At 36.3% G+C, this 24,811-nt stretch overlaps 1 protein-coding gene across 3 annotated transcripts; it reads left to right on the top strand.

Annotated features, from left to right (window-relative positions):
* Positions 1 to 270: 270 nt before the first annotated feature.
* On the top strand, positions 271 to 23,801 carry LOC112044593 (tudor and KH domain-containing protein homolog). Of its 3 annotated transcripts, none has more exons than XM_024080473.2 (13): positions 271 to 421; positions 810 to 997; positions 2,812 to 3,030; positions 3,814 to 3,971; positions 4,634 to 4,733; positions 7,214 to 7,371; positions 8,372 to 8,485; positions 9,911 to 10,009; positions 11,097 to 11,216; positions 12,269 to 12,383; positions 13,528 to 13,648; positions 15,620 to 15,714; positions 16,664 to 23,801. In XM_024080473.2, the coding sequence occupies exons 2-13, from the start codon at positions 814 to 816 to the stop codon at positions 16,912 to 16,914; spliced, it is 1,734 nt and encodes a 577-aa protein (XP_023936241.2). In that variant the 5' UTR covers positions 271 to 421; positions 810 to 813; the 3' UTR covers positions 16,915 to 23,801. The 3 variants fall into 3 exon arrangements, with proteins under 3 accessions (XP_023936241.2, XP_023936239.2, XP_023936240.2); XM_024080471.2 differs by having other exon boundaries at positions 4,634 to 4,787; XM_024080472.2 differs by lacking the exon at positions 271 to 421 and adding an exon at positions 554 to 672 and having other exon boundaries at positions 4,634 to 4,787.
* Positions 23,802 to 24,811: the final 1,010 nt, after the last annotated feature.

Raw genomic sequence — 24,811 nt, 5'->3', positions numbered from 1 at the left:
AAATTGATTTAATTTATTTTGTTTATCTATGTGAGAAGAATAATAATTACGATGTACTTACTTACTAAATTAGTTGTTAAAATTCTGCGTAAAAAGAAATTTTCAATTGTGTCAATGTCACTTTACAGACCATAGACAATAAAACATATTTAATTTTGCCAAATTCGAATTATAGTATAGACAATATAAGACCCTATTTTAAAGGAATAAGTCTTATTTTGATTTCTTCCATTGACAAAATAAAGTTGTCAAATGAGAGTCTGCCATGAATGACACTGACAGCATAGTACCTTCAATTCTCAATGCATTTTGAATTCGCTTTTTAGATGCGAAAATCTCAGAATAGTGTTTGTTTTGAAGGAAAATCGAAACGAATTACTTCGAAATAAATTTTTAGCAACATATAAATTGTGAAAGTAAGGTAAATATATGAAACTAACTACCAATAGTTGAGGTATCATATTACAAATGAAGTAACATTCATTATGTCATAGCCGCTAATAGATTATTATATCATTTTATTAGTAAGTATTTACTTATGTGAGACGAAATCTGTAAAGCTGAAATGTGTGTTAAAATGTTGCGGTTGTTTATTTGTCAATGACCGTTATATATTCATGAAATACTACAAATCTAGCAAGTCTATAATAAACATTGAATTGGTGAAAAAATGTAATAAGTACAATAATTAATTGGTATCTATATTATTTCACATCCGGCCATTTCATAAGAGTTCAGAATATAGAGGTTAGGCTCACTGTAAAGCTATAATGCTTTAATGTAAATTTTGAACATAACATTTTTTCCAGAGAAATGGCTCTCAATACTAAGTTACTGGTACCAGTGGCGTTGGGCTTCTCACTGGTGACTGTCACAGCGTTTGTGGTGTATTATGTGTTCAAACGAGATGAGGAATCTAATTCAAAGCCAGTTAGATCTACGAAGGTCAATATCATAGAAATTCAGGTGCCAAAGCGGATTGTACCAGCTCTTATTGGTAAGTTGTTTTTATATATACTACCTGACGCCCTGCGGTTTCTAATGATGAAAGAATTTTCAAAATCAGTTCTGTATGTGTGACCCGGCTCCTGCTCCTGGTAAATCCATGAAATGCTAAGGTATTTGTCTTTCCTCTACAGTAGTACAAACTTTACCTCTTTATAATAGAGACAAATATTTTAGCATTCCAAGGATTCATTGTGTGGATGCTGGATCCATAATGTGGCAGAGATAAAAACTGCAAGCATAGCCCTGGACCTGTGACCTTTTATAGGTTAAGGAATTCCTTGGCAATTGATTAACAGTCCCCTTCTCTGCTCGAGTCTCTCCCTGCCTAGCCAAATTTGGTAAGATCCTACTAGAGCAGCTTTTAATACCCGTTCTAATATAAAACTTTCTGCAGTTCTATGATTAGTTAGTATAGATTTCTAGAGGTGAAGTCGCTCAAGTGATCAGTATTTTGTAAGGTCTATTACACTTCATTACTGATCAGTGGCATGCACTTCTTACAAGTTAAAATTCACAGCATACCCTGAGGATTTATTATGAACATGTATTTCACGATTTTACATTCCCTAGTTAAAAACCTGGTGCACACCACTGCATAGTACAATACTGTACTGACACAGGTTCATTAGTGTTTAGACAGCATTCCTCCCTCAATATGGACCTTTATGAACTTAATAGTGAGGTACTTCATGTACTTCACAAAGTAGTTCACACTACCAATGTGAATGAGACACTTGACTTGTATATCTTACAAAGTTGTAAGATATACATAAAAGTTGTAAGTCAATATATTTATAAAAAGCCTCAATAGCCAAACGGTAAGAGCGGTTGGACTCATCACCGAGGGGTGGTGGCTCAATCCTCACCCCGTTGGTCTATTGTCATACCCACTCCTAGCAGTCTTTCCCGACTAGTCGGAGGGGAATAGGAATATTGGTCATATTATAAAAATATGGCAAATATTATTAAAAAAAAAAATGTTCTGTAAAGTCATGTTAATACAGCACTTCAATAGGTTGGAATGTCTTTTAGAACTCTGCCCATTATGTTCAATATCATCTAGTTATCCAAACCAACCAACCAATCTCCTAATATTTAAAAGTGCTTGCAAAAGTATATTACCAAGTGATTTAGTATAATGTTGTATACCAGGCAAAGGCATCAGGATTGGATGGATTGGAAGGATCTTTACAATAAATAAACAACCATTTGTTTTACTAGTTATTGTCTAAAACTTGCATTATTTTATTGTAATAAGATTAAAACACATTTTAATTCTGTATTATAATCATACTAATGTATCAAATACATAAATCAGGAATTGTCTTGTTGTGTTCAAGGTCTACTAAACATCCACTTCAGTTGTCAAAGTGTGTAATTCCATACCCTACCATTTTGAAAGTCAATACTGTGATTTCTGAGCTGACCTTGTTCAAATATGACATTGTAAATAGTCACTGCTGAGTGCTATATTTGCATATACTCTCAATGTATGTACAATCATAATTGACATTACTAAATATCTATAGATACCTCCATTTCTAGTGATCTGAAACTACTGCATAACCTAAATAACTAAGATTTTTTTTTCATTATCAATAACTAGATACTGCCCCATAGTTTGACCCACATAGCTCCCATTCATGTGGGAATACAGAGATAAAATATAGCTTATATCGCTCACAAATGACTAGCTTTCTATTGGTAAATAATTGGTTAAGCAGATCAAGAGATTATCTCCTACAATCTCACAAAATTTACATCTTTATAATATTCATCATCAAGAAATTGGTACATTTCCAGGTCGTAGTGGTTCAAATATAAAGAAAATAGAAGAGAAATCCGGCGCAATGGTCCACTTTAAGAAGTTCAGTGAGCAAGATTACGATGTCTGCATAATAAGAGGGCGATCGTCGGCGACACAAATAGCGGAGACATTGGTGCATGACTTCATAAAACAGCAACCTGTTATTGAGGAGGATTCCCTGTCAGTTCCTGGGTGGTCGTGTGGAAGAATTATAGGTTTGTATAAACAAAATCTATACTTATAATAAATCTGTAGAGAGGTCAATTCTGTACAATATATTTCCAAAATGACTATTAGGGGGTGATTAGTGATTGATACTGATTCCAAAAATGTAGTCAGTAAAATTTTCGTTTGTCTGTATTTTTGTAACTTTTTGACGGATTTTAACGAAACTTGGTACAATTATTCTTCATACTCCTGGGCAGGTTATAGTATACTTTTTATCACGCTACGATCCAATAGGAGCAAAGCAGTGAAGGAAAATGTTGGGAGAAACGGGAGAAGGTACCATTTTTACAGCGATACTATTAAGGGCAGGATTAAAGAGATCTAAGGGCAGACAAAGTTGCGGGCTAGTATGAAACATTTTATTGTATGGAAATTTATTGTATGGTATTTTTTAGGTTTCTTTGCTTCCTATAAAGAACGTTACAATCGAACGTAAATCCTAAAATGATTCCATTTTAACTTTGATAAAACTAGTTGTCGCCCTGCGGTTTCACCCGAGTAGTTCGCCGTTCCAAGAGAATTCGGGGATAAAATATAGCCACTCACAATTAAAGTGGCTTTCTAGTGGTACAAGAATTTTCAAAATCAGTTCAGTAGACCCAGACAGAAATTACCCCTTACAACACAACAAACTTTACCTCTTTTTATAATATTAGTTATTTTTTTTTTTGAGATGCTTTAGAAACATTTAATTTCTTAAGAAGAGTAAGAATTAAATTAGTTATTAGTTTATCGTATATATTTTTTCTAATATTGGTTTGTATTTGCAGGCGTGGGTGGTGAGAACATAAACGATATAAGCCACAGGAGCGGCGCGCGCGTCAAGGTGGAGGGCGAGAGGGGGGGCGACCTGAGCTTACCCAGGACCATCACGTTCCGCGGAACCACGGAACAGATCAAAATCGCTAAACAACTTGTTCAGGATGCTGTAAGTATTGTACGACATAAAACAGGTGCGGCGCTAGTCAAGGTAAAGAGCGAAAAGGAGGGGGGGGGGCTTATATACTTAACTTAAAGGTTTACTTTGACGCCCTCCATGGCGCAGTGGTATGCGCGGTGGATTTACAAGACGGAGGTCCTGTGTCGATCCCCGGCTGGGCCGATTGAGGTTTTTTAATTGGTCCAGGTCTGGCTGGTGGGAGGCTTCGGCCGTGGCTAGTTACCACCCTACCGACAAAGACGTATCGCCAAGCGATTTAGCGTTTCGGTACGATGTCGTGTAGTAACCAAAAGGGGTGTGGATTTTTATCCTCCTCCTAACAAGTTAGCCCTCTTCCATTTTAGATTGCATCATCAATTACCATCAGGCGAGATTGTAGTCAAGGGTAAGGAATTAAAAAAAGGCTTGACTCACACACACAGCAAGTTCTAGTTCTCTCTGCCATATGGTGGACCCAACACTCGCATGGTGAATCCATCCATCCAATCCATTTGATTATGCATAGCCAATCTCAAAGATTTAAGAAAGTCAGCAATCTCTGTTTACTACTAACTCGACAACTCTAGTAGAGTGAGACTGCTATTCTCTCATTCCTTCTCTCACTACTCTACCTTCTTTCCATTAACACTACTCTACTCTCTCTCCGTTAGGTGGAACAAGAGCGTTGCCGGCGCGAGATCGATCAGGCGAAGCGTAGTCCGCGCGTAGCGGTCCCCTCCCCGCCCGCCACGCCATCAGCAGAGTTACCAGGTGACAAAGCTGACAAAGCTGACACAGCTGACAAGCATGCTCGGCCCAGGCGTGGTAAGATAACCGCACGCGTGTGATGACTTTTGATCCTACACAGTAATAAGTAGTGATCGGCAAACTTCTTGAGGATATGACCTTGAATTGACAAGTGTTTAACAGTTGAATTTATAGGGGCACCCCTAGGGGATCATTTAGCCGCTGAGTATTTTTAACCTCTATTTGTTGTTGTTGAGAATTTGACACTCAGCGGGTGAATGTTCCCCTGGGGGTACAACGTCTATGATTTCCAATGTAATATGTCTCATTAGTGAAACACAGGCGTGCACCATTTATATTCCAAAAAGTACTGCCTAATCTGAGTATTATACAAAAACATGTACTAAATTTTTAATTTTTTACAATAAAAATCAAAACAAACTTCAAAAGCCTTAATGGTTAGGTTAGTTTACAAGCATTTTTGAAACGTCAAAGTTAACAATTTGTTAGTTTTCTTTTTTTTTATTCTCTACAAGTTAGCCTTTGACTACAATCTCACCTGATGGTAAGTGATGATGCAATCTAAGATGGAAGCGGGCTTACTTGTAGGAGTAGGATAAAATCGACACTCCTTTCGGTTTCTCCACGACATCGTACCAGAACGCTAAATCGTTTAGCGGTACATTTTTGGTAGTACACATTCGGTAGGGTGACTGATCAGAGAGATGTTATTTTATTTTTGTAATTTTAAGTAGATTGGATTTTTTTGGTAAAAAGGTATTTTATAAGATGCAGGCAGACTGCCGTATGTCATATTATACTCGAGAAGTTTGCCGAAACCTTCTTTTTAGTGATTTAATTATTATATGTAATGAGAATCTTCTTACTTTTTTATTTTAATTACAAGTAAGCTAAGTTCCTTTTTTTTTGATATTGCAATGCTTCTGGGATGCATTGCAAATGCAGCTACTACTACTGCCAGTAGAATAATAAACTGGGCATTATACGAGTTTTTTTTTAAATTTTGGTTTGGCTGAAAATATTTCTTTATATATTCTGGCAAGTTCGTTCATGACACTCCCAAGATATGCGGTCGACGGGGGGAAAGACTGCGCGGGTGTGAAATCGTGCGTGAGGTGCATCAGTCATGGGTTTTTCATTCATCCCTACACGCCCCTCGGCCCGCGCGGACCATCGGGAGAGTTACGAACGAAGTTGCCAAGCTATAGCAATGTTTTGGTTTTTGAGTTGGTGGAGTCTGAGTTAGCAAGTATACAGATTATTCGCTAAAACTTAAGCAAGCAAGTATGTCAATAGAAGTATAGTATGTGTCATACTTCTAGTCCACACTGATGTTGCAATACACCAAACTGCGCAGATGTTATAACATGTTCAGAGTGGACTCGAATTTTGGCGCATACTATGCAGGTATCTTTAGATATAAATGTATGCATTTGGACATTGGACTTTGTAATTGTGGTGTGTTTCTATATTTTTTTTTGGGGTTTTCTGTGTGTTGGTGCTTGTTTTGTATGTGTTGTGAATGTTTGATAGTTGTTTTTTTTTAATATAGTGTTAAGTATGCTTAGAACCTGTGCAGTCAGATAGAGGTCCGCGTTCTGGGTTCTGTATAATGTATGTTACTTCACAATACTCTACAGATGCGCACAATAGTTAATGAAATAATTCTCAACTTTAAAATCTTTCACACCTAGTGCAGAAACAATGTTTTTCCAACCTGCTCTATCCAGGGCTACATCAGATCGGATACATATTTTTTTTTAATTCTTTCCCATAAGAAAGCCACAGCTTCGATGAGTAACAAAGACTATCTATGAGTATAATATCACGTATTCCCACTGCAACTGATGATGATATCAAGTAATAGGGTAGTTGACTCATATCTTTACTATAAACAAATTTAATTTCGTGTAGTACATGGAATAAGGGTCCGAAATATCGATCGATCGATATTAATTAATAAAAGTTAAGGATTTCTTTTATAACTTAACTAGCTGATGCCGCGCGGTATCACCCGCGTGGTTCCCGTTCCCGTAAGAACAAGGGGATAATATATAGCCTATAGCCTTCTTCGATAAATGGGCTATCTAACACTGAAAGAATTTTTTAAATCCGACCAGTAGTTTCTGAGATTAGCGCGTTCAAACAAACAAACTCTTCAGCTTTATAATATTAGTATAGATTTCAATTCATTTTTTCAAATTTTCCAAACGTCCAAAACCCTGTCGTTTTGTGATGTCACAATGTTACTTAATGTACTAAACGTCAAACTATATTGTTATAGTGACGTCATGAAACCGTTGAAATATAGACCATCGTGGCCGACCTTAACAGTTTTAAACAGACAGATAGTCAAAAACATAGTTAAAAACTAAAATTTTCATATAATCACGTCTAAAAAGATGAGAATTTTTTTTTCAACAATAATGGACTATTTAAGACCATTTAAAAAAAGTGTCAACTAGCCTATTGTTCGCCTCCAGAAGCGAGCAGTGCTTCTATTGAAGTGTACGTGTCTGCGGTGTCGACACCTTCGCGCTTCTGGGTGCAGTTCGTGGGGCCGCAGGTCGCGCAGCTGGACGAGCTGGTCGCGCACATGACCGAATACTACGGCAACAAGGAGAACCGCGCCAACCACTCTGTGAGTTCTTATGTGTTTTACCCGGCTGCTGAAGGAGGGTTTATCATTATCAACCCATATTCGGCTCACTCCTGAGCCCGAGTCTCCTCTCAGAATGAAAGCGGTTAGTACAATACGCTGGCTCAATGCGGATTGGCAGACTTCACACACGCAGAGAATTAAGAAAATTCTCTGGTATACAGGTTTCCTCATGATGATTTCCTTCACCGTTTGAGACACGTGATATTTAATTTCTTAAAATGCACACAACTGAAAAGTTGGAGGTGCATGCCCCGGACTGGATTCAAACCCACACCCTCCGGAATCGGAGGCAGAGGTGTGTGAAGGAGGGTTATTTTTCATTTATGTATTTTTAGGGTTATCTATACTTTTAATAAAACTGTAACAGGTCAAATACTGTACATTGAAGATATGTATTTTGAAAATTGTCGTTGGAGGGCATTATAAAATCGATCTGAAGCAAAAAATATTTTTTTTTATTTTTTGTCTGCCTGTCCGTAGTTTTGTTGACCATGCATCACGCTGAAACTACTGATTGAATTCAAATGAAACTTGGCATGATTGGAGAGGCAAATAATCTTTAAAGACAAAAAGAAATAGTTATCAAACCACATTGAAATATACACACAAAATTTCATTCAAATCTTCCAGCCGCTTAGGAGGAGTTAGATGTCAATTTCATGTACAGAAGTTCGGTTCGGTTTACCATGCAGTTGGTGTTATTTATTTTTAACCGACTTAAAAAAGGAGGAGTTTCTCAATTCGACGCGTATGTTTTTTTTAATGTTTGTTACCTCATACTTTCGTCATTTATTAACTACTAGACTAGTAGACTAGAGATTAGTCCCATTTAATTTTCATGCAAATCCATTTTTATGTTAAAAAAAGATTATTTTTTAATTGCTTACAAATTTTAATTTAATTAATTATATTTTATACTCGTACTAACATAAATATTGTTTGTATGTCTATATAAAAAAAAACACACGTTGTCGGTCAGATCAGGAAGCTGAGCATAGGGCAGGTCGTCGCGGCGGTGTTCCGACACGACGGGCGCTGGTACCGCGCGCGCGTCGACGACATACGGCCCAACGAGTTCGACGCCACGCAACAGGTGAGATACTTGTGCCTACGAACAGAATATTTATTCATGACCTTGAACAGTGTGGGACGTTTTCGTCCCAAGCCAATCTTCCAGACTTCTATGTGTCTGATAACAAATATGACCCCTGAAAATTATCCGACCCACCTGATGTTAAGTTATATTTATTTATCTGTTCTGCAGAAGTTAGCTTGTAAAAGTAGTATTTTTTTTTTGTAATTTTATATACAGTTTTCTTGTTGAATATTTCATAATATAAATATATTTACAGGGTAGGTATTTATTTCATGAGACCTCTCGCAACTTTATCTTTGAAAGAGATGATTTCTGTAGGAAGTCGACGATGTTTGATCTGATTAAGTAAAAAAAACCATATCATCACGTCTATGGTCGTTGTGCCCACAAACAAAATATTTATTCATGACCTTGAGCAGTGTGGTGTACTTGTGTATGGAGTATTCATGATAAGCCGGTCAAAACTATGAACGAGGCGAACCATGGTGGTGGGACGTTTTCGTCCCAAGCCAGTCTTCCAGACTTCGATGTGTCCGATAATAAATATTCCCCCTGAAAATTATGCGACCCACCTGATGTTAAGTTATATTTATTTATCTATTCTGCAGAAATCGACTTATAAAAGAAGTATTTTTGTTTAAATATATGGTTGCTTGTAGAATATTTTATAAGATGAAAAATAATTTAACTTTGACTTTGAAATAAAGGAGGATTTCTGTCAGTCTTACTACTCATAAATACACTCAAATTAGATAATTTTATGAAGTTGATGGTGTTGCAACCATTGACATCTGATAGAGTAAAACAAATCACATCTATGGAGCAACATTATAGTTATTATTGACAATAACAAACACACACAATTGAAAAATTATCACCTATAGATATTGCAACACTCCGCACGGCGAGCAAAATAACACATCCTAGAAAATGCCGCCTTTGACCATCAACACGAATGATTTACACAGGGTGTCCCGTAATATGAAAAATCATTCTAGGAATTATATAAGATTTATCACACTATCACTTCATATCCAAGTAATACTATAAAGGTGAAAGTTTGTGGGTGTGTGTATGGGTGTGTATGTTTGTTCCTCTGAAATAGATTTTACTCTTGATTAACAATAGGCTACTTCCATCCCGGATCTTCTGTCATCCCGAAAAATCCATGGTTCCCGCGGGATTTGTGAAAAACTGAATTCCACGCGGACGAAGTCTCGGGCGTCCGCTAGTAGGATGTATGGAGGTGGTGTATCTAGCATTTGCGTTTTATCCATGAATTACGGGACACCCTGTATTTGTTAAGCCTCAAATCCCTCTAGTCATGTTATGTTTGGTGTTATATCCATTCTTATGGACTACGCCAGTGTCAGTGATGGCATTGAGCCATCAGCAATAGGCTGATGTTGTTGTCTATTGCAGGTGGCTGACTTGTACTATTTGGACTACGGTGACAGCGAATATGTAGCAACCCATGAACTGTGTGAACTGCGCGCTGATTTATTGAGACTGCGGTTCCAGGTATAATAAACACTTTAATATAGACTTCCAGGTATAATATAAACTTTAGTGTATACTCCCAGGTATAACATAAACTTTAAGTTAGACTCCCAGATATATCATAATCTTTAATGTAGACTCCCAGGTATAACATAAACTTCAATGTAGACTCCCAGGTATAACATAAACTTTAATGTAGACCCCCAGGTATAACATAAACTTTAATATAGACTTCCAGGTACAACATAAATTTTAATGTAGCCTCCCAGGTATAACATAAATTTTAATGTAGCCTCCCAGGTATAACATAAACTTTAATGTAGACTCCCAGGTATAACATGAACTTTAAGTTAGACTCCCAGGTACCTACATCATTAACTTTAATGTAGACTCCCAGGTATAACATAAACTTTAATGTAGACTCCCAGGTATAACATGAACTTTAAGTTAGACTCCCAGGTATATCATTTACTTTAATGTAGACTCCCAGGTATAACATAAACTTTAATGTAGACTCCCAGGTATATCATTTACTTTAATGTAGACTCCCAGGTATAACATAAACTTTAATGTAGACTCCCAAACTCAGACCAAATTCAATCTTAAGGATTGAGTTTAAGATTGGATTTGCAAATGCGACTACTTGAATTGAGTGCCAAGAAGTTGTGTTTGGCACTCGAGTGGGGACTTTTTGGTCACTGATTGTGCATCCATTTTTTAATAGGTGATCGATGATTATTTTTTTTTTTTATTCTTTACAAGTTAGCCCTTGACTACAATCTCACCTGATGGTAAGTAATGATGCAGTCTAAGATGGAAGCGGGCTAACTTGTTAGGAGGAGAATGAAAATCCACACCCCTATCGGTTTCTACACGGCATCGTACCGGAACGCTAAATCGCTTGGCGGTACGTCTTTGCCGGTAGGGTGGTAACTAGCCACGGCAGAAGCCTCCCACCAGCCAGACCTGGACAAATTCAGAAAATCTCAATCTGCCCAGCCGGGGATCGAACCCAGGACCTACGTCTTGTAAATCCATCGCGCATACCACTGCGCCACTGAGGCCGTCAAATATATAATTATAATTTATTCAAAAATATTTTGTTTAGGCGATGGAGTGTTTTTTGGCGGGCGCGGTGCCGGTCGGCTCGTCTTCTGCGAAGGATGCCGAAGGGAAGCCCGCCAGGTGGTCCTCGCCGGCCATCGAGAGATTTGAGGAACTTGTGCATGTGAGTATTTACTTTATTGAAGTAAACTTACATACGTTACGAAAAGTGTAATCAGGCGTGGCTATAAAGATTTATTTATTTATTTATCTAGGGTACCAACAGGTTATGACAATTAAAGACTAATTAAGGAGAAAACAATCCCTTTGCGGTGCAGTTATGGCTGAGGCTCATAGATGGCGCTTTGCTTTTCTATTTTTTGAAAGAAGTTTTGCTATAGTTGTATAGTCTATAGCACACTCGTCTTTTTAATCAAATGGTGGTCTAAGATCCGGAATTAGAAATATATTACCTCATCTGTTATTCATTATTGCTATGAAATGAATGATAGATAATGTACACAGTGACATTGCAAATAGGTTGTCTAGTCAAGTTGCGGCCAAATACATTTTTCATCACATTTAGTCCCCAGCAGCCTCTCTATTCCTGGCTCTGGCAGCGGTTGTAACTACGGGACAAGTGGGGTTCAGAATATCCGGTAGAGATTCCGCTTCGCCAACATCGACGGCTCTCTTTACCTCTTTATAGTAGGGGAGTTATTCAAGTGCGGCAGATAAACATAAGGAACTATACCTTGCACGTTGTTGAGTATCTCCACCAAGTATGAACCCTTAATATTGATGAGTACTTTAGGGAAACCAAAAAAAAAAAAAACTAACTTCAGTAATACTCAATTAGCACGTCAGATTAAGATAAGGCAGGTGAGTTGATAGCTAAAAACTGCACATTTCGAAAATCTGACGATTTGAGCGTAACCTAGTTATGAGCGCGACTAATTTTTTACTTATTTTGAAGGAAATAACCTCCTAATTAATCATTAACATTTTCTGACAATTTCAGTAAGCCAAATTAATAAAAATTGCTTTTAAAGTTTGTAGTTTTATTCCACCTATAAAAGCGAAAAAAGTAAATAGCCATTTATTCTTCCTATAATTTAATCTACCAAATGTAATCGTTCCCATGACGCTCCAGTAACTGCAAATTTAACATCCCGGGCTCGCCTACTATAATATTGGTATAGGTGTTCACACTCTTACGGTGGTGATGTCACCCAGGTGGCGCGCTGGAAGCCGTTGATATCGCGTACGTGCGCGTACAGGAAGTCGTCCGCCATGACTAACGAGAGAGAGCGGGAGATACCCGGCATCAAGCTCTATGACGTCACCGATGGTAAGTTCATGGTTGACTTTTAACCCGGGCTACAAACTTGCTTTTGCTGAATCTTCCTTGTGTAGTGTCCGTCAGTTTTATTTGTGTAGATTTTGATTGTAATTTTTTTAATTAAATTTAACTGTACAGTTTAAATGCGGAAATATTCATCAAAGGGGAAGGCCTATCCCTGACATAACCACCCGACAGTTTACTTATATCTACAACTAGCCGACGCCCGCGACTTCGTCCGCGTGAAACTCGATGTAAACTTTCAATTACCCCTATCCTACCCCTACCCTACCCCTACCCTACCCTACCCCTACCCCTACCCTACTTTTCTGGTTGATTTTTTACACCTTGTGTCCGAAATACCCAAATATCTTACGAAACCATATATTTTTTTAAATAAAATTTAGCTTATGTTACTTGTGGATAATGTAGCTTTCAAATGGTATAAGAATTTTTAAAATCGGTCCAGTAATTTTTGAGCCTATTCATTACAATCAAACAAACATACAAACAAAGTTTTCCTCTTTATAATATTAGTATAGAAAAAATCTTGATACTTTAACAATGAAATCATTACTTTATCAACAAAAGTTTGCTACAACGTTTTACGACATTTTGTACACAACGGGTACAAGCTAAGATCGTTGACCATACAGCCTAAGATTTACGATATTTTTTGGATTGGTTTGTTTGTTAAGCAGAAAAAAATAATACAGCTTCGAATGTTACTTCGCCACTTTGGTACACCGGCGAACATTTTGCCCTAGAACAGTGATAAAAAATTAATTTTATCTTCAACAAACATACTTTTATTAAGCCAATTAATTAATCAGATCCTTATTTATACATCATATTATCATCTCCATATACTATTATACGGGGGTATACCTGGGTTCCCGGGGCTGACGTTGTATGGGTCGGTGGGTATATATTTTTCCAGCTCAGGAGTCTAAAGATAAGAGTCGCAAGCCTTACTTCTTCACTCGCTTACTCACCTGTACTGCTCAGAAATGACGGCATAGTGTTCAGAGTTATTTTCTGATATAGTAACAGCATTCTAAGCGTTATTCACGTCGGTTCATTTCACAGGTAATTTTTGTCTATGAGATACTATAGTAAAACAAGACTATATAAAGATGTTTTTATATTACAGACGGTACTATAGAAGTGGCGGAGGCGCTTATAGCGGAAGGATTCGCGGAAGCGGAAAGTTCCCCGCGCTCCACGCCCCCTCTCACTCCCAACACGCCTTTCGGAGATCTTAGCGTGTCGAGGTAAGGCCTCCTTCATACTTATCAGTTTTAGTGCCATCTTTTTTTTTTCAATTCATCACCATCAACTCATTCGGCTCACTGCTGAACTCGAGTCTCCTCTCAGAATAAGAGGGCTTAGGCCAATAGTCCACCACACGGGCCCAATGCGGATTGGCAGACTTCACACACGCAGAGAATTAAGGAAATTCTCTGGTATGCAGGTTTCCTCACGATGTTTTCCTTTACCGTTTGAGACACGTGATATTTAATTTCTTAAAATGCACACAACTGTGCCCCGGACCGAATTCGAACCCACACCATTGGCTGAGCTTGAGCTTGAGTCTCCTCTCAGAATGACGGGTTAGGCCAATAGTCCACCACGCTGACTTCACACACGCTGAGAATTAAGAAAAATCTCTGGTATGCAGGTTTCCTCACGATGTTTTTCCTTCGCCGTTTGAGACACGTGATATTTAATTTTTTAAAATGCACACAACTAATAATCATAAGTTGGTGATGCATGCCCCGGACCGGATTAGAACCGACACACTCGGAAATCGGGGACAGAAGTCATATCCACTGGGCTATCACGGCTCTCTTTAGCCTTTATTCACTGACTACTTATTACTTATATTATATTAAATACTACTTAATTTATATTACACCAGAGCAATCAGATTGCCCTTCGATATAGGCCTCATCCAGACTTTGCCACTCTGCTTAGTCTCAAGCCATACCTCGCCCTTCGGCAAGCCATTTTTCCATATTTTGTGTGGTCGTTAGCCGTCTTTTCCCATATTTCGTCGTCGTCATCAACCCATATTCGGCTCACTGCTGAGCTCGAGTCTCCTCAGTCAGAATGAGAGGGGTTAGGCCAATAGTCCGCCACGCTGACCCAATGCGGATTGGCAGACTTCACACACGCAGAGAATTTAGAAATTCTCTGATATGCAGGTTTCCTCACGATGTTTTCCTTCACCGATTTAGACACGTGATATTTAATTTCTTAAAATGCACACAACTGAAAAGTTGCAGGTGCATGCCCCGGGCCGGATTCGAACCCACACCCTCCGAAATCGGAGGCAGAGGTCATATCCACTGGGCTATCACGGCTCTTTCCCATATTTAATTTCTTTAAATAATGTTCATTAAAAATTCTCAGCCCGCCGTTAGCACGTTAAGCTGTCGTTATCACTAAATAGTCAACTTAAACTGCCCCCCTAGCCAAGTGGCACGACTCTCTTTCTATTCTCTTTCTACGATCGCGAACGCTTCGAAAACTAGAATAATGTACGGGAATGACAGATCTTGATCACGTGACCTGTTGTGATAGCAAATATCATACCCATACATCATAATCGACGTGCTTGGCTAGGGGGGCTGAGGCGGGAAAATAAATAGTATTTACCTGACTATAATGGAAAATCCGTAAATAATATAACTCATTCCAATCTTCCACTCAGATGAATCTAAGGACATCTTATGCTAAACTCTTCGTGAGTTATTGTTAGAATTAAAAAAATATTTTTGTCTTGCAAAACCCATTTATCGAGGAAGCAATTTAGACAAAAATGTATATAAAAACTCTAATGTAACATAGTTTTAAGTGATTTTGCATACCTATACTCAGTACCAAAAGAGTTGGCAATAAAGTACATTGACGGTAACGCAGGGGTGACAAACTTGTTATCTGCTACAATTTTTGGCACTTTAACGTTAATTTACTTATAATGCACCTACCTGCCACTGGTAGGCCTGCCTGTAGTATCCGTCGACGACGAGTCCGCTTTTAAAAAAACCGTCTGGTTCCAAATTCATATAGTCCCCAAATTTATTAATAACAAATTTAATAACAAAAATAACTAAAATCCAACAAAAAATTTCCAGTTACAGTCCTTTGCTCTTAGCTGAACTTTATTATCAGCTCTTTTGGTACGGAGTACAGTAACATTCTCCATTATAAATTTATCTATATCGTATATATATTATCAGAGTTCTGGGCATGGTGGGAGGAGACGGCGCGCGTGCGACCTCTTTGCCGAAGGACCATAAGGACAATGGGATGGAGTCTGCCGACGTGGTTAATGGTAACTTTTTTTTCAAAATATCATTTATTATATAAATTGGGTATTTGACTACCTCAAATATATTGATTATTATGAAACTTTATGTGAATATTAATTAACTAGCTGACGCGTTCCCGTTTTCGTAGGAATATGGGGATAATATATAGCCTATAGCCTTCCTCGATAAATGGGCTATATAACACTGACGGAATTTTTCGAATCAGACCAGTAGTTCCTGAGATTAGCGCGTTCAAACAAACAAACTCTCAAGCTTTATAATTTTAGTAATTGTTACATGCAAAACGAAATTTTGCGGGTAATTTGTAATAAAAATGAGGTTTACAATTTCGAATACAATCCAAATTCTAGCGGACGCCCGCGACTTCGTCCGCGTGGTCAGTTTTTCACAAATCCCTCGGGAACCATGGATTTTTCCGGGATGAAAGTAGCCTATGTGTTAATCCAGAGTAAAATCTATTTCCATTCCAAATTTCAGCAAAATCGCTTCAGTGGCCGCAGCGTAAAAGAGGAACAAACATACTTACACACTTACACACAAACTTTCGCCTTTATAATATTAGTGTGATTAGTGTGATAGTGTGATAAGATGAAAAATCATATATTTTTAACTAATCATGATTCATTGTAACAATTTTTTGTAACATTTTTCATAATAAAAGGTATAAACATAAATACACAAATAAGTTACAAAGTTATTTGTAATTTGTTTGTCCGCCCAAACCAATCTAATGTGCGTGACGTCACGATCCTGCTGTATTTAGTATGGGGGCTTTTTTGAGCGAACCTCGAACCAGCCGCATAGATGCCTCTGCATCTCCGAAAGTTATCCTAAATACTAAATTGCTTCTACTACTACTACTACTACTATATACATTTTATATAAACAATAAAAAAATTGTTAAATACCCAATCGTAACAAATTGTAATAAATAGAGTATTTTGTTTTCAGACAAAATAAAACATCTAGAGACTGCAGACAAATTGAAGTCAATATCGAACTTCGACCTCTCGTATCACGACAATGCGTCGACCAATAGCGTCAACGGGTCCAAAGACTTCATAGCAACAGAGAGAGAGCACGTCGAACAGATGGAAGAGCCACCAAAATCGCCGGGACTAAAAGTGACAGACGATTTAAAAGCGAACATGAATAGAATCGACTCGCACCATAGTTTAGATGTCTTAGCGAGACAGAATTGAATTAAATAAGTAGTTTCCTTTATTAAATAAATAAAATATTGTTTTTAGTCTTCGATGCACAATTTAAAACCAACATCATTACATACATATAATAATATACATACAATAATGAAATATTCATTATTGTAATGTAAAATTGTATGGATTTTTAAAAGGCAACCCAGCGCGACTCAGCCTGTATGGACTCTTCGCCGCTGCTATGTACTTATTTAACACTAGCCGACGCCCGCGACTTCGTCCGCGTGAAACCCGATGTAAACTTTCAACTACCCCTATCCTACCCCTACCCAACCCCCAGCCTACCTCTACCCCTACCCTATTCCTACCTACCCATACCCTACTTTTCTGGTTGATTTTTACACCTTGTGTCCGAAAAACCCAAATATCTTACGGAACCCTATATTTTTCAAAAATAAAATTTAGCCTATGTTGTGAAAGAATTTTTAAAATCGGTCCAGTAGTTTTTGAGCCTATTCATTACATTCAAACAAACAAACATACAAACAAAGTTTTCCTCTTTATAATATTAGTATAGATTTATGATGCCTGAAAGTATGTCAGTTAAGTACAGTAGCCAATCACGGAGTATGGACTTCAGCAGGTATCAAGGATCTACACCCTCAACCGTGCAAGTATACTACGTATTTTTTTTAAATATTATCAATGGGATATCATGAGGAATCATAGCTTCGTGGCAGTTGCTAGAGACCCTGAAAGTTATCTTTATTGCAAACACAAAACTGACAAAAGACTATATTTATTATTGAATCAATCGTACAACAACTTCTTATCTATTCTATTCTATTTCGAATTCTATTTCTATTTCGAAATTTTGTTGGTTCTAAATTGTCAACCGAAGTCTTTACCTAACGTACTTTTTCTGGTCGTTAGTAGATTTGTGTACGAATATACGTTTGGTAATAATGGGGATGATGAATAGGTTTGAATATATTGATTTTTATGATACATTCGGGTAAATAAGGTCAATGTTAACTAATTTATACATAAAAAGCAAAGATCGTCTGGATATTTGCAAAATAAATGAGATTATAAAATCTATTAAAAATCTTTTATCGTAATTGGATGAAAATTCATACAGTTTTAGCTTCCTTACATTAAATGTGACATTTTTATATACATGAACTATAAACATAAACGCACAAATAACAAAGATATTAGTAGTTTTGTTTTGTATGGGGCGTTTTTCAGGGATCCGCGGCAGCGCCGCAAATCTAACCCTTTAAATCCCTTTAGCTCCGTAAGTAATGATCGCAGATACCCTGTTACTTTTACAAAATTGCTTTACTATTAGCATACTCTTAATTTATATACAATTTGAAAAAACTGTCATCATCCCTATTAAACTGTAAAATGTGACCTTAGGTTAAGTAGAATGTGGCCGAATATCATGGACTTAGGTCCGTGGCGTTAGGACGAATATCACTATTTGTTACAAATATTCGGCTTTTCGGTTAAACTTATTCGAATCATGGCTCTTCGGTCATGGGGCTTGGTGTTTATTTATTGGTGATAAAAGCGAATTATAAGTTAAAATATAGGCTAATAATGAAAATGATGTTCTGATTTTGATCGAAACCAGAAGAGAAATATCGTCGAATTTTGCCTTATACTATTTTTATTACTTTTTTATTTAAATAGTCGTTATGAAAACTAATATTGGTGTTAAAATTGAGTGAATAAAAAAATACCGACCGAATTGAGAACCTCCTCCTTTTTGAAGTCGGTTAAAAACTGTTGATTTTTCTTTTGCAATGAGAAATAGAAATCTTAATTGTGCGCAATAAACCTGAATAAGCCGAATATTTGTTTGTAATTTAGTTATAACTTGTAAATAACTATTGTACTTACCTATTGTAAGTTTAGTTAAAGTTACTAATATATGAATCGTGATAGAAATAGTCGATTGTAGTTATTTAAAGTTAAAGACAATATTTATGAATGTGGCTATTTTTGAGTAACATAGAATCGAATAAATTTAAACTAAATGAATAACTAATTGTAACTTATTTAAAAAAAAAAGTGTGTGTCAGCTCCGATGCACGAATGGAGTTTATTCCTTCAGATCGACTGTCTAAATAGATGTATGTTGCCCCGCAGCATACACTATGTATTTTTCAATACTAACGCCTGAAAAGTGAAAGGTGCGCAACCGAGGTGCAGCAGGTTGTGGCGTCCGCCACATGATGTTGGCGGCAGCGAACGGTGAAAGGTGCGCAGAATAGGTTGCGCACAAAACGTAAAGCTGTCATTCGTTCATCAAATTTTACTGCCCATATTTTTTTCATACCGGGGACTATATATGAAAAATCGATTCTTAAGGAGTAAACTCCAAAAACATTTCTATATCTTTTAATTTTAAACATTTTTTTTTTTAATTAAGTTATAATTTGTTATTTAATTGGTTGTCATTTTTATCCTTGTATATATATTTTTAGCATAAACGTATACTTTACTAAAAAGTCACAACATATATTTCTTCAGTCTTATTAATATGCTTTAAAAGTTTCAATATTCTAAATATGTGTTCCTATATCGCTTTAATATGTCCTTTTTAACATCTACTAAAATTGTTTTCAGATTCATTAGAATATATAATATTAAACAAATAAACGGCCAGTGAGGAGAGATAGTAAGATAATATACAGGGTGATTCGGTCTTTAGTGCGGATATTTTTTTTCGTGGTTCTGTATCATTAATAGAATATAAATCTACAAACAGTTCGATACATTTTATGTAATTTTTTTTTTTAATTTATGTCTCTAAAATAACAAAATAATGTACATATTATTACTAAACAAGATATATTCAGCTTAAAAGTGATCTGGTGACGTTCTTTAGGTATCAAACGAAAATAAAATAAACGCACAATAGGGTGACCCTAGAATTCTGTTCAAAAGTAAATAACTTTAGCTAACGATAATTTTGTTATTTTTGAGTTAAAAAAAAAAAGAAAAAATACGTGATCATTAAATTTTGTTTATGTACAAAATATAAAAATATCCGCACTAAAAAAATTTTCTTCCTGTATAAAAAAATATTTGTACCTATAGAAAAATACAAATTATTTTAAAATATTGTCAATAGGTCTTTACTATGTTTGAATTTTTTTCAAACTTCCAATAAATTACAACAATTCGAAAATGGTTTTCTAAACCAGTTGGTTGTTTCATAATAGCCAATGCCCTGTGGCTTCACCCGCGTAGTTCCGTTCCCGTTCCCGTGAAAACATAGATAAAAATATATGATATTCACAAACAATGTGGCTTTCTAATTAACCTTACCCAGTGATGTGCACTTCCTAGATGCAAAAATGCACTACCTACTCTTAGGACATTACAATCCTGTATTATAAGGAATTTTCCATTTTATAGTTTGTATGTATAATGCTTATCCTAGTTAAAAACATTATGCAAGCCACAAAGAATAGGGAATGATACAGAATGAGTCATTACAAGCCGCGCAGTGAAACCCATAAAAAATTAAAGTCGTTTCGTCTATCTTATCTTCTTCTATTTATCTTTCGTCTCCTTGACATCCGCTTAATGTTGCTGTCTACAAACTTTTTTTTCATAATTTAGCTACCCTAAAAATGTAGTAAGAAATATTCATGAAATAAAAATTTTTTTCGAAATAGACTATTAATCTTTAAAAATCTCTTCTTCCTTTTGTTTTTGTGAACAGTTTATACAATTTTTAAAACACAAGATGGCATGTTTCTTCTATAATATTGAAAAATTACTGTGACCTTCTTATGATGCGAGGCTTCGTGACTTCTTGTTGTACTGATTCAAGGATGTATACGTTTTTGAATTTGTATGTGGCATAGATGCTTCTTTGTCATGTCCCTCAATCTGCCTATTATTCTTTAATCTGTGGCGAGCCTAATGATCAATAATATTGATAACTGTGTTGATACACCCGCAATGTAGTAAAACTTAATGTCTAGAGTTTAATATTTAAATGTGACTAATATCCCACCTAAGTTATATTCTTCGATGTTTTTAACACTATTGTGTGTTAGGTACTTTTAATATGTATTATATAATAAATATATGTACTATTGTATGTGTCTATTATCATATAATACAATTTGCTGTAAAAAGAGATAAAAAAGGGTTATAGAATGATAAGTGAAAAGGTCCTTGAAAAGTACCGGCTATATTATAGATATCCTTAAGTTTGTATCTCAAGAAATGGTTCTATTTATCAAAAAAATCTTTGGGTATTTTTTTGACGCCTCAGTTTAGTACAAAGTGATAACTTTCAATTTTTCTTTGCATTGATTAAATTTTTGGCTAATATAAGATAACTATACCTATCTATCGGCTAGACGCTATAGACGCAAAGTGTCACAGCCCAAAGTTATACGTAGTTAGTGAAAATATACAGCTGGACATCTATAAAACTTAATGTTTTTGTGTTCTATAATATAGTATTTACTTGTAGTATTTTGTCCTATTCTGTTTAACTCAATGCTTTTGTAAGCTATTTAATATTTATATTACAGTACTGATTTTTACCAACACACTTAAACTTGTATACGTCTGATTTTGCTTTTTTTTATTATTTTTGTATACATTAATTTTCTATTTTCTATATCGCAAATAATAAATAGCAAAGCGATAAGTGATAGTTCGTTGTGAAATGTAAAGTGTGAAAGGGTATTAATTTTAGGTTCGAAGTGCTAAAAAGATGGCTTGAGACGAATAGTTCGCCGAATATATCGCTATCCATTTTATTTTGGCGACTATTCGTCTTTAACGAAAAGCGAATAGTTTTCTATATGTAGATAATCAATATAGTATTTAATGTCATTCTGGAAAGATGTGAATTACTGAAACATCTTTCTGTTTTTAAAATTATCCAGAATGACCCGCACTTTTTGTGCTACCCAAAACGATAAGTTTAGGTAAAACTAAAACGGTCTATTGAAGAATGGATATAATTACTATGTATTAAGAGTATTAGGATTGATTCGATCAAATCTAAGAACAGAGAAGCTAAAATATCTGCACAAGTAATTTTTTAGTCAATAATACAAAATTACTTTTTAATGAATGAAAATATCCTATTATTATGAAGAATTTCGTCCCGAATGCCGAATGATAAGAACAATTACTTCGGTTATTCGAATTTTCGTAGTAGGTAGGTACATTATATTCTATGATTTTGTAAATTAAAGTCTTTACTGTACTTAAAATTGATACCAGTGGTAGAAATAAAGGTCACTGCATACGCAACGGAACTGGACGGGGCGGCGAGATTGTATTATATAAACACGGACGGGATTTTGTCGTCCAGTTTGTCAGTACGAATGTCACCATATTGTTTTCTAAAGCGAACAGAGCAACTGCAAGTTAATCCGTTGTCACAATCTTAATGTATAAATTCGAAAGGTCATTTCATCACGTAATCTCGAAAATCGCTTTACGTACAAAGATGAAATTTTCCGCTAAGATCGGATTTTGCGACAGGGCCGGATTAAGGAGGTCTTAAGGCGGGCGAAGTCGCGTCCGCTAGTAATCAGATAAACGTAACGTTTAAAAGTGCTTGTAATCTAAGCCTACTTGATATAAATAACAGTACAATGATGAAATATTCCGCTAAGATCGGATTTTGCGACAGGGCCGGATTAAGGAGGTCTTAAGGCGGACGAAGTCGCGTCCGCTAGTAATCAGATAAACGTAACGTTTAAAAGTGCTTGTAATCTAAGCCTACTTGAAATAAATGAAGTTTGAATTTTGCAGCGGAAATACGTACGGGCCAGGAACGTACCAAATGTCGTCAACGATATTTTTCCCGTCCCGTGCTCGCCCCGTTACCGTCCCGTCCGTTTTTAAGTGACGTACACACTTTCGTGTGTATTTTGTATGAAACTATATTTTTAAAACTCGTCCCGCTCCGTCCGATTTATAACACGTTACATATGCAGCGACCTTAAGTTTTTCTCGAGTTCTTTTGACGCAATTGTGGTGCCATACCCATCGAATATTATTAGTGTTAGGTCGATAGTCCAAAGGTTACTTTCGTTTAGTTCTCGAATGGTCGCGAAACAGTAAAGATTAGGTTTCTATCTTCAAGCGACGTCACGTATGTTATAAGTAAACAAACATTAGGTAGTACAAAAATACAAATTAAATAACTAAAACTAGCCTAAACTCAATGGGTTTATCTCGTTTAGTTTATTTAGGGGTTCCTATTGCCTTTTAACTCGCATCAGACCATGTATTGGTCGCGCCAAACTTCGAGACCGCTCTGAACACCAAGTGGTAGGCGGCAGTAAAAGAAAATATATCCCTCCTGGGTTAAAATATACTATACACTATACAGTAGTCCTGGATTAGTCTATCACAGGATGCCCTAAGAAGCCTTTTTTACCAATAGTCTTACTCCCCTAGTCTAGTCGCGAAAGACTATTCGGAGTGGGTACGACAATAGTCCAACGGGGCGGAGATCGTACCACCATACCTCGGTGATGAGTCCGCTCTTACCGTTGAGCTATTGAGGCTCTGATAAACCTTAATCTGGCACTTGTAATATAAGCAGCAATATCAGAGCAGACTCGAAGTTTGGCGCGACTAAGTCCTAAACCATATTATTGCATCGTCATCAAGTAACGCAAGTAAGCAAGTTTAAATAAAAAGGTTGTAATATACAGGATGCTCGGGAGTATTTCCCATAACTCTAGGGTTATATTCTTTAAGGAAAATTAATTAAAACAATGTCTAAGGAACATGTGTTTTAAAATGAATATTTTTAGAGTACAAAATATTTCTTTTGTAAAAAGATTTAAATTGTGTCCCATAAATCCATTCTTATTACCTAACCATTACCTATTTTTTACCATTACCATTACCTAACCTAGCCAAGCTTATTCATTGATAAATATATGAAGTATTTTAGAATTTATAAAATACTTCATATATTTATCAATGAATAAGCTTGGCTAGGTTTATTAAATAAGAATGGATTTATGGGACACAATTTAAATCTTTAACTAACTGTTCCATAATCAATGAATATGAATAACACTAACTATCGGTAGTGTTATTCATATTCATTGATTATGAAACACGACTAAAACTCACGTGATACCTATTAGGTCGGAGTATGCCCGGCTAGTTTCGAACCCACACGGGGCCCTTAGTCATGAGCTGGTTCTTGCATCGCGGCACGATCCAAACTGCGACGCGGCTGCGCGACGCGCTGCTGCACGCATTGCGCGCTGGGAGAGGGGTCGAGTATATACTAGTCGGGCATACTCCGACCTAATATCACGTGAGTTTTAGCCGTGTTTCATAATCAATTAATATATTATAAAGTAGCTTACTAATGAAGTGCGGAGTGCCAGTCGCAATATCTCGTCGATATCGACAGTCTTACCACTACTATTACGTATTTTAAAATGCAAGGATAGATAAAGGCGTGTGGTACACGGATAGTCGGTATTATTTGAATTATTTTGTATGAAAAAAAAAATGTTATGTAGTTCGGCTCCTATAAATGGACTCTTCTCTCTCTCTCTGACTCTCGAAGTCAACGCCTTGAAGTTATGGAAAATTATCCCGAGCACCCTGTATAAGTTTTATTGGACCCAATGCGCGGTACTATGCGTATAATATAACGTGCCTAACTCGTTCGTTTTTGATCTGTTTATTAATTTAAGTTTTTATAATCTGGAACAGTCGGCAACTCTTATTATTATGTACGTAAGTATATAAGTATATTTTGTTTTTTTTTCTAATATATGAAATTGGTGTATTCGTGTGTTTTATTTTTCTGATTTGTTCATGATCATCATCATTATTATCATATCAGCCGATGGACGTCCACTGCAGGACATAGGCCTTTTGTAGGGACTTCCAAACATTACGA

Source organism: Bicyclus anynana, chromosome 19 (assembly GCF_947172395.1).
Source record: "Bicyclus anynana chromosome 19, ilBicAnyn1.1, whole genome shotgun sequence".
Classification (NCBI taxonomy): Eukaryota; Metazoa; Arthropoda; class Insecta; order Lepidoptera; family Nymphalidae; genus Bicyclus; species Bicyclus anynana.
This window is presented reverse-complemented; position numbering and strand designations above follow the sequence as displayed.

Coding starts and splice junctions, on each gene's coding strand:
- LOC112044593 (XM_024080471.2), top strand. CDS start 814: ATGGCTCTCAATACTAAGTTACTGGTACCAGTGGCGTTGGGCTTCTCA. Junction 3,972..4,633: donor AACAACTTGTTCAGGATGCT/GTAAGTATTGTA, acceptor TCTCTCCGTTAG/GTGGAACAAGAGCGTTGCCG. Junction 12,384..13,527: donor GCTCTATGACGTCACCGATG/GTAAGTTCATGG, acceptor TTTATATTACAG/ACGGTACTATAGAAGTGGCG.